Here is an 11,443-nt window from a genome sequence, read left to right on the forward strand (position 1 = left end):
GGGAGTGTAATGAAATAAATAAAAGCTGAAATAAATAATTCTCTCTACTATTATTCTGACATTTCACATTCTTAAAATAAAGTGGTGATCCTAACTGACCTAAGACGGGGAATGTTTTTTAGGATTAGATGTCAGGAATTGTGAAAAACTGAGTTTAAATGCATTTGGCTAAGGTGTATGTAAACTTCTGACTTCAATTGTAACACACACACACACACCTGTGCGCATGTGAAGAACACACACAACACATACATGATGTGAAATACTTGGAAGTGTTTGAGTTGTTCCTGATTCAACTAGTTTGTGTACTTTTTTTTAAAGCACAAAGGCAGTATTGAAAAAGCTGTTGGAACCTGTTGTGTTTCCTCTTTTGGGACCATTCCATTGGTTCCATGGTTACCTGGACAACTAAATCGAGCATCTTTATACGGTTGGCTTTTTTCGGGAACGTCTCAGAAGTTTTGCTTTGGCTTGCCTTTGTACTACCGATATCCGTTGACATTGTCTCTGCGACCAGTCTTAAAATAAATGTTTTGATCTGCTATATATAATACAAGGAGTCATAGGCGGCGCGTGGGTTTCAAGCTTGAGGAAGCTGTATTTTTTGCGGCCTATGAAAAGGGGAGACGTAGGCTATGACGTCCATCTAGCCTGAAGGACAAAATTATTGTGCTAAAAAAAATTTTTTACAGTCACCGGGGATATGGCCAATGCGCTCTGCTATAGTACCAATAGGAGAGATCCAATAACATAGAATATTTAGTCTCAAGGTTCTGCTTGCCTGAGTTAGAATACCGCATGATAAGCTGTAGACCATACTATTTACCAAAATTGTCAGTCACGGGTCAATAATAGACATGCTTCTAATATCAGTACATCTAATACATTTCATGACAAACCATCTAACTACTTGGGTAAACATATGTGAATTACCTGCGCAGGTGTATGGCGAACCAGTTACCAACACCTGCGCCGAACGTTGTGCAACAGATAATTCATATGTTTATCTAAGTAGTTAGATGGAGCTTAATATGAGGAGGCTGCAGCCTACATCCAGTATACTACAGTACCCATAATGCACTATTATCATTACTACAGGAGCCAGTACATATGAGGAAGCAGCAGCCTACATCCAGTATACTACAGTACCCATAATGCACTATTATTATTACTACAGGAGCCAGTACATATGAGGAAGCAGCAGCCTACATCCAGTATACTACAGTACCCATAATGCACTATTATTATTACTACAGGAGCCAGTACATATGAGGAAGCAGCAGCCTACATCCAGTATACTACAGTACCCATAATGCACTATTATCATTACTACAGGAGCCAGTACATATGAGGAAGCAGCAGCCTACATCCAGTATACTACAGTACCCATAATGCACTATTATTATTACTACAGGAGCCAGTACATATGAGGAAGCAGCAGCCTACATCCAGTATACTACAGTACCCATAATGCACTATTATTATTACTACAGGGGCCAGTACATATGAGGAAGCAGCAGCCTACATCCAGTATACTACAGTACCCATAATGCACTATTATTATTACTACAGGAGCCAGTACATATGAGGAAGCAGCAGCCTACATCCAGTATACTACAGTACCCATAATGCACTATTTTCATTACTACAGGAGCCAGTACATATGGGGAAGCAGCAGCCTACATCCAGTATACTACAGTATCCATAATGCACTATTATTTTTACTACAGGAGCCTGTACATATGAGGAAGCAGCCTACATCCAGTATACTACAGTACCCACAATGCACTATTATTATTACTACAGGAGCCAGTACATATGAGGAAGCAGCAGCCTACATCCAGTGTCAGTTTGAGGATCTGAACAGGAGGAAGGACACTAAAGAGATCTACACCCACTTCACCTGCGCCACCGACACCAAGAACGTTCAGTTCGTGTTCGACGCCGTCACAGATGTCATCATCAAAATCAACCTCAAGGAGTGTGGACTCTACTGAGGGGGGACCAGGGATCTTCAGGTCAGTACCAAATCAACCCTTACCCCCTAGCACCTACCCTTTCCTGTAGATCAACCTCAAGGAGTGTGGACTCTACTGAGGGGGGACCAGGGATCTTCAGGTCAGTACCAAATCAACCCTTACCCCCTAGCACCTACCCGTCCTGTAGATCAACCTCAAGCAGTGTGGACTCTACTGAGGGGGGACCAGGAATCTTCAGGTCAGTACCAAATCAACCCTTACCCCCTAGCACCTACCCGTCCTGTAGATCAACCTCAAGGAGTGTGGACTCTACTGAGGGGGAGCAGGAATCTTTAGGTCAGTACCAAATCAACCCTTACCCCCTAGCACCTACCCGTCCTGTAGATCAACCTCAAGGAGTGTGGACTCTACTGAGGGGGAGCAGGAATCTTTAGGTCAGTGACCTTTTGACTTGTGGAATTCCACCCTCATGTATTGTTTTGCTATAGGAAAGGCTAGCGGGGGGATTGAACCCATAGAAAGGCTAGTGGGGGGATTGAACCCATAGAATGGCTAGTGGGGGGATTGAACCCATAGAAAGGCTAGTGGGGGGATTGAACCCATAGAAAGGCTAGCGGGGGATTGAACCCATAGAAAGGCTAGTGGGGGGATTGAACCCATAGAAAGGCTAGCGGGGGATTGAACCCATAGAAAGGCTAGCGGGGGATTGAACCCATAGAAAGGCTAGCGGGGGAGTGAACCCATAGAAAGGCTAGCGGGGGAGTGAACCCACAACCATGAGGACTCTAACATGTCCTTGCTGTGAGAAATGTTTGGGTTTGGCCTCTAAGGAGGTGACAGGGAGCTTCAGGTTAGTGACCTTTTGAACTTTGTACATACTGATTCACTGTAGATATACACCTGTTATTGGTTAAAGCTGCAGAAGCTTTTTATTTTATTTTTGGGGGCATTTGGGTAATATCTGAAAGGACTGGATAGTCTGCAGAACGCCAAGATGACTGTATGTTACAGATTCTTTGTCCTCTTGATTGTTTGATTCAGTGGCAGCATGTGTAGGTGTTGTAATGAAGCAATTCATGAGGGGGGTGTGCTTCATTGTGATGTCAGGACAGCTTGGATTCATGAGGGGGGCGTGCTTCATTGTGATGTCAGGACAGCTTGGATTCATGAGGGGGGCGTGCTTCATTGTGATGTCAGGACAGCTTGGATTCATGAGGGGGCGTGCTTCATTGTGATGTCAGGACTGTTTGGATTCATAAGGAGGGCGTGCTTCATTGTGATGTCAGGACAGCTTGGATTCATGAGGGGTGTGCTTCATTGTGATGTCAGGACAGCTTGGATTCATGAGGGGCGTGCTTCATTGTGATGTCAGGACTGTTTGGATTCATAAGGAGGGCGTGCTTCATTGTGATGTCAGGACAGCTTGGATTCATGAGGGGGCGTGCTTCATTGTGATGTCAGGACAGCTTGGATTCATGAGGGGGTGTGCTTCATTGTGATGTCAGGACAGCTTGGATTCATGAGGGGCGTGCTTCATTGTGATGTCAGGACAGCTTGGATTCATGAGGGGGTGTGCTTCATTGTGATGTCAGGACAGCTTGGATTCATGAGGGGGCGTGCTTCATTGTGATGTCAGGACAGCTTGGATTCATAAGGAGGGCGTGCTTCATTGTGATGTCAGGACAGCTTGGATTCATAAGGAGGGCGTGCTTCATTGTGATGTCAGGACAGCTTGGATTCATGAGGGGGACGTGCTTCATTGTGATGTCAGCACAGATTGGATGCAGTCATAGATATGTTTTTTTTTATAATGGTTCACTTTTATCCTCTCTCTTCCTCTTCTGTAGGTGTCTGGTGGACCGTGAGCCTCATGTAAGGGGGATGAAGATATGAGATGACTTGGGACATTTGCATTAGATGATCGTGGAAGTAGAAGAAGATTATGGAAAGTAGAACCAACGATTGAGACTGTTGGTTGCCATGCTGAATACAACGGATGATGAATACTGCATTCTGGGATTGTTTCCGTTTTACCACTTTTTATTTTTCTCCATGTTCTCAACCCTCTGATACACTGAGCTCAGGACAGAACTGAACTGTGGGGAAAACCTTAAGCAGTGAAATATAGTCACTGTGACTTCTATGGGAACTGCCAAGTCAGACTACAGAATACTTCTGTTTTTAGTTCCAGATAATTTACACTGAACAAAAATATATAAACGCAACATATAAAGTGTTGGTCCCATGTTTCATGAGCTGAAATTAAAGATCCCAGACATTTTCCATACGCACAAAAAGCTTATTTCTCTAAAAATGTTGTGCAGAATTTTGTTTACATCCCTGTTAGTGAGCATTTCAACTTTGCCAAGATAATCCATCCACCTGCCAGGTGTGGCATATCAAGATACTGATTAAACAGCATGATCATAACACAGGTGCACCTTGTGCTGGGGCAATATAAGATAAGTCTTAAAGGTGCAGTTTTGTCACACAACACAATGTCACAGATGACCCAAGTTTTAGGGGACTGTGCAATTGGCATGCTGACTGCAGGACTGTCCACTAAAGCTATTGCCAGAGAATTGAATGTTAATTTCTCATCTCCAACGTCGTTTTAGAGAATTTGCCAATACGTCCAACCGGCCTCACAACCGCAGACCACGTGTGAACCACGTCAGCCCAGGACCTCCACATCTGGCTTCTTCCCCATCAGGATTGTCTGAGACGATCCAGCCGGACAGCTGATGCAACTGTGGGTTTGTGCAACCTTGTCAGGGAAGCTCATCTACTTAGCCTTGACCTGACTGCAGTTCGGCGTCGTAACCGACTTCAATGGGCAAATGCTTACCTTCGATTGCCAGTGGCACGCTGAAGAAGTGTGCTCTTCACAGATGAATCCTGGATTCAACTGTACGGGGCAGATGGCAGACAGAGTGTATGGCGTCGTGTGGGTGAGCGGTTTGCTGATGTCAACGTTGTTAACAGACTGCCCCATGGTGGTGGTGGGGTTATGATAAGGGCAGACATTAACTATGGACAACGAACACAATTGCATTTTATTGGTGGCAATTTTAATGCACTGAGATACCGTGACGAGATCCTGAGGCCCATTGTCGTGATATTCATCCACCGCCATCACCTCATGTTTCAGCATGATAATGCACAGCCTCATGTCGCAAGGATCTCTACACAATTTCTGGAAGCTGAACATTTCCCAGTTCTTCTATGGCCTGCATGCTGCCACCCTTTTAGAATGTTTAAGATGCTCTAGATCGACGTGTACGACAGCGTGTTCCAGTTCCTGCCAATATCCAGCAACTTCATACAGCCATTGAAGAGGAGAGGAACATCATTCCACAGGCCACAATCAACAGCCTGAACAACTCTATGTGAAGGAGATGAGGCATTGTGAACAGAGTGCCCCATGGCAAATGGTGGCCACACCAGATACTGACTGGTTTTCTGATCCACAGATGCATATCTGTATTCCCAGTCATGTGAAATCCATAGATTAGGGCCTAATGAATTTATTTAAATTGACTGATTTCCTTATATGAACTGTAACTCAGTGAAAATCTTTGAAATTGTTGCATGTTGCGTTTTTATATTTTTGTTCAGTGTAGGTGGAGTGATATTTTTATGGCATTTGGTTGATTTATTAAACAACAAATCACACAGATAGAAAAAAATCATCCTTGGCTGTGTCCCAAATGACACCCAATCCCCTATGTAGTGCAATACCTTCGACCAGAGTAGTAGTGCACTACATAGGGGAATAGGTTGTCTTTGGAACATATCCCTTCTCTCCATTCCAGTGCTCCCATCTATAGAATGACACAATACTGGTATACACTGAGTGTACAAAACATTAAGAACAACTTCCTAATATTGAGTTGCAACTCCTTTGCCCTCAGAACAGCCTCAAATCACTGGGGAATGGTGTCGAAAGCATTGTACAGGGATGCTGGCCCATGTTGACTCCAATGCTTCCCACAGTTGTGTTAAATTGGCTGAATGTCCTTTGGGTGGTGGACCATTCTTGATGCACACGGGAAACTGTTGAGTATGAAAAACCTCAGCAGAGTTGCAGTTCTTGACACAAACCTGGCACCTACTTATATCTGAGATATAAAACGATCAGGAAACATGTACAGTACCAGTCCAAAGTTTGGACACACCTCATTCAAGGAGTTCTTTATTTTTACTATTTTCTACATTGTTGAATAATAGTGAAGACATCAAACTATGAAATAACACATATGGAATCATGTAGTAACTAAAAAAAGTGTTAAACAAATTAAAAATAGATTTTATATTCTTCATGGTAGCGTCCTTGATGGTAGCCTCCTTGATGACAGCTTTGCACACTCTTGGCATTCTCTCAACCAGCTTCACCTGGAATGCTTTTCCAACAGTCTTGAAGAAGTTTCCACATATACTGAGCACTTGTTGACTGCTTTTCCTTCACTCTGCGGTCCAACTCATTGTAAACAGTTTGGTTGAGGTCAGGGGATTGTGGAGGCCAGGTCATCTGATGCAGCACTCCATCACTCTCCTTCTTGGTCATATAGCCATTACACAGTCTGAAGGTGTGTTGGGTCATTGTCCTGTTGAATAACAAATGATAGTCCCACTAAATGCAAACCAGATGGGATAGTGTATTGCTGCAGAATGCTGTGGTAGTCATGCTGGTTAAGTGTGCCTTGAATTCTAAATAAATCGCTGACTGTGTCACCAGCAAAGCACCCCCACCCCATCACACCTCCTCCTCCATGCTTCACGGTGGGAACCACACATCCGGAGATCATCCATTCACCTACTCTGCGTCTCACAAAAACACAGCAGTTGGAACCAAAACTCTCAAATTTGGACTCATCAGACCAAAGGACAGATTTCCACCAGTCTAATGTCCATTGCTTGTGTTTCTTGGCCCAAGCAAGTCTCTTCTTATTATTGGTGACCTTTTGTAGTGGTTTCTTTGCAGCAATTTGACCACGATGGCCTGATTCATGCAGTCTCCTCTGAACAGTTGATGTTGAGATGTGTCTGTTACTTGAACTCTGTGAAGCATTTATTTGGGCTGCAATGTGAGGTGCAGTTAACTCTAATGAACTTTTCCTCTGCAGCAGATGTAACTCTGGCACCTGAAGAAGCTTGAAAAGTGCTTGACATTTTCCATATTGATTGACCAGAAAAAAGTCTTAAAGTAATGATAGACTGTCGTTTCTCTTCGCTTATTTGAGCTGTTCTTGCCATAATATGGACTTGGTCTTTTAAATGGGTCTCTTCTGTATACCAACCCTACCTTGTCACAACACAACTGATTGGCTCAAACGCATTAGGAAGGAAAGAAACTCCACAAATGTACTTTTTAACAAGGCACACCTGTTAATTGAAAATCATTCCAGGTGACCTCATGAAGCTGGTTGAGAGAATGCCAAGAGTGTGCAAGCTGTCATCAAGGCTACTTTGTAGAATCTCAAATATAAAATAGATTTTGATGTAGCACTTTATTTTGGTTACTACATGATTCCATATGTGTTATTTCATAGTTTTGATGTCTTCACTGTTATTCTACAACGTCTCCTGGTCTGACAAACACCGCTCTAGCTTTGTCACCTTTCACCACAGGAAGTGTTACATCGGCGTTGGATTAAGATGCATCCAAAGCAACAACACAAAACATCTCTAGCTTAAACTGACATTTAAAAAAAAAAAGTTATATTCGTATTTTATTATGGTAATTCATTTTCCACGGGGGTGTGGACATCGACCTTAGGTGGTTAAGTCTTATTTCTTGCCCATTCACCCTCTGAATGGTACACGTACACAATCCATGTCTCAATTATCTCCAGGCTTAGACATCCTCCCCTTCATCTACAACGTTCACCTGGTCAGTCTGGTGGAAAGAGCAGGTGTTCATAATGTTTTGTTTACTCAGTATGCACACCAGACCAAACCACCAAGCTGGACATCTCATGTCAATATTTCACCTTTTGTTGTATTTGTTTACTGAGTTAATTATCTCATTTAATTTCCTGTAAAACCATGTCTTTATGACATGTTGTTTGTATGGACTAGTTCAAACTGTCTTTTTCATTTGGGATTTCTTTACAAAATCAGATTCCATCTATAAGTAGTGTCAATGCTCTAGAGATGGATCAGGAATTAATGTGATAGATTTGACGTGGCACCTAACTCCTTTATCTTTCATCACGTTTTACCTAGGTTACCTCCTTATTTGTTATTTCATTTTCAAAACTTAAATTACAAATGGACCACTTTGTATTGAACAGTATTTTTGTATGTTAGGACTCTTGTTCACTACGGCACATTATTGTATAATATTGATCATTGAATATTGATTATTGTCAAGTGAGATTAATAGTTTTATCGCACCACTTTATAATACAATACTTATTGATTATCTGGATGAAAGACCATTTTGTAAATCACATCTTGATATTTTATAGCCTTTTATAATTCATTAAGAGATGTATTTTATCCAAAGTGTATTGTTAAGAATGAACGGACCAATGAACTAGATTGAGTATGTAACAACATTTTTTTTGTACAGAGGGGAAAGCTGTGCTCAGAACCCCACTGCATGCCTTCACTTGCAGAGATTTAGTTTTTCTTTTCCTGTCTTGTTCTACGGGAGGCAGAAAGAAATGTGATACTAAGTTAAGTCATTCCACGAAAGGTTAGCTTGTGGGTGGGGTTACTGTTACATAAGAAACATGATTGGTTGGTTCGGGAACCAAGGAGAACTCCACTGAACATTTATTTTGTCCAGAAAACAGTTTGTCAAATAGCCACTAACTATCTGGGTTAGAGACTGTCATGACTTCCTCCTCGGTCAGAACTATACCTTACATTCCACGGTCATATTCATCAGGTACCAAAACGGAATAAAATACACTGAAACAGGAAGGGACTACCCGGAATTGTCCAATAAGAAACGCTCTTTTTTTTTTCTTTTTTTTTCTCCTGTTGCCAAATGTCTTTTTCGCTACGTTTTGAAACGGTGTGCACTAATGAATGTGACCCTGTAGATGGATCAGATGAGCTGGTTACATTATACTTCTGGTTCAGGTTGACTTTGTTCAGATGTGTTACTATTAACTCTATTAAATGATGGCACTTCAACTCTCTGCTCTATTTTTCTATCCTTGGTTGCATCCTAGATGGCACCATATTCCCTTGTATTACTTTTGACCAGGGCCCATAGGGAATACGATGCCCTTTTGACCAGGGCCCGTAGGGTATACGATGCCCTTTTGACCAGGGCCCGTAGGGTATACGATGCCCTTTTGACCAGGGCCCGTAGGGAATACGATGCCCTTTTGACCAGGGCCCGTAGGGAATACGATGCCCTTTTGACCAGGGCCCATAGGGAATACGATGCTCTTTTGACCAGGGCCCATAGGGAATACGATGCCCTTTTGACCAGGGCCCTTAGGGAATAGCATGCCCTTTTGACCAGGGCCCGTAGGGAATACGATGCCCTTTTGACCAGGGCCCGTAGGGAATACGATGCCTTTTTGACCAGGGCCTGTAGGGAATACGATGCCCTTTTGACCAGGGCCCGTAGGGAATACGATGCCCTTTTGACCAGGGCCCGTAAGGAATACGATGCCCTTTTGACCAGGGCCCGTAGGGAATACAATGCCCTTTTGACCATGGCCCGTAAGGAATACGATGCCCTTTTGACCAGGGCCCGTAAGGAATACGATGCCCTTTGGACCAGGGCCCGTAGGGAATACGATGCCCTTTGGACCAGGGCCCGTAGGGAATACGATGCCCTTTTGACCAGGGCCCGTAGGGAAATACGATGCCCTTTTGACCAGGGCCCGTAGGGAATACGATGCCCTTTTGACCAGGGCCCGTAAGGAATACGATGCCCTTTTGACCAGGGCCCGTAAGGAATACGATGCCCTTTTGACCAGGGCCCGTAGGGAATACGATGCTCTTTTGACCAGGGCCCGTAGGGAATACGATGCCCTTTTGACCAGGGCCCTTAGGGAATAGCATGCCCTTTTGACCAGGGCCCGTAGGGAATACGATGCCTTTTGACCAGGGCCCTTAGGGAATAGCATGCCCTTTTGACCAGGGCCCGTAGGGAATACGATGCCCTTTTGACCAGGGCCCGTAGGGAATACGATGCCCTTTTGACCAGGGCCCGTAAGGAATACGATGCCCTTTTGACCAGGGCCCGTAGGGAATACGATGCCCTTTTGACCAGGGCCCGTATGGAATACGATGCCCTTTTGACCAGGGCCCGTAGGGAATACGATGCCCTTTGACCATGGCCCGTAAGGAATATGATGCCCTTTTGACCAGGGCCCGTAAGGAATACGATGCCCTTTGGACCAGGGCCCGTAGGGAATACGATGCCCTTTGGACCAGGGCCCGTAGGGAATACGATGCCCTTTTGACCAGGGCCCGTAGGGAATACGATGCCCTTTTGACCAGGGCCCGTAGGGAATACGATGCCCTTTGGACCAGGGCCCGTAGGGAATACGATGCCCTTTGGACCAGGGCCCGTAGGGAATACGATGCCCTTTGACCAGGGCCAGTAGGGAATACGATGCCCTTTGGACCAGGGCCCGTAGGGAATACGATGCCCTTTGGACCAGGGCCCGTAGGGAATACGATGCCCTTTTGACCAGGGCCCGTAGGGAATACGATGCCCTTTTGACCAGGGCCCGTAGGGAATACGATGCCCTTTTGACCAGGGCCCGTAGGGAATACGATGCCCTTTTGACCAGGGCCCGTAGGGAATACGATGCCCTTTTGACCAGGGCCCGTAGGGAATTCCCTTGTCTTCATAAACAACACAAGGGCTCCCGAGTGTCGCAGCGGTCTAAGGCACTGCATCGCAGTGCTAGAAGCGTCACGACAGACCCTGGTTCGATTCCAGGCTGTATCACAACCGGCCGTGATTGGGAGTCCCATAGGGCGGCGCACAATTGGCCCAGCGTCGTCCGGGTTAAGAACGGTTTTGGCCGGGGTAGGCCGTCATTGTAAATAATAATTTGTTCTTAACTGTCTTGACTAGTTAAAGGTTAAATAAAATGACTAAAACCACCAGCTGATGGTAAAGTGTGATATGATGTCCATGTTCACAAATTGTTCAGGTTCTCGATGTAATAGTATTAAGTACAACTCAACTGTTGTCATCACAGTGTTCTGATTCAATTGTACCTATCCAAGGCGTTTGGTCCATCCACTCTGTTCTCATACAACAGGTCAAGCAGAAGAGGAATAGTAGCACTGTTGAGGTCAATTCAGAAAGTAAACAAAATTCCTAATTTTCCTCATTGAAGAGAATTGGATTTAGAATTTAAATGTCAATGTCAATGTACTTCATGAATTGAAATGGAGTTGACTTCAAGTCCAAATGATAGTGCTGCAAACAACAGTTTGTTTTCTCGGTGTCAGTACGGTCTGTGTAATCGGTG

General features: G+C 44.3%; 1 protein-coding gene across 2 annotated transcripts in view; it reads left to right on the forward strand.

Moving 5' to 3' along the window:
- The window catches only part of LOC112257651 (guanine nucleotide-binding protein G(i) subunit alpha-3-like), a 78,107-nt gene extending 73,149 nt beyond the window's left edge, over positions 1 to 4,958 (forward strand). Inside the window, exons 8-9 of one of the 2 annotated variants that reach the window (XM_042304250.1) lie at positions 1,807 to 2,018; positions 3,827 to 4,958. In XM_042304250.1, the coding sequence (XP_042160184.1) occupies positions 1,807 to 1,997 (191 nt within the window). In that variant the 3' untranslated portion in view covers positions 1,998 to 2,018; positions 3,827 to 4,958. Of the gene's footprint in view, positions 1 to 1,098; positions 1,453 to 1,806; positions 2,019 to 3,826 lie in introns of those variants that run through there. The other variant, XM_042304251.1, reaches the window with a different exon arrangement.
- Positions 4,959 to 11,443: the final 6,485 nt, after the last annotated feature.

The sequence above is a fragment of the Oncorhynchus tshawytscha genome, linkage group LG22 (assembly GCF_018296145.1).
Source record: "Oncorhynchus tshawytscha isolate Ot180627B linkage group LG22, Otsh_v2.0, whole genome shotgun sequence".
NCBI lineage: Eukaryota > Metazoa > Chordata > Actinopteri > Salmoniformes > Salmonidae > Oncorhynchus > Oncorhynchus tshawytscha.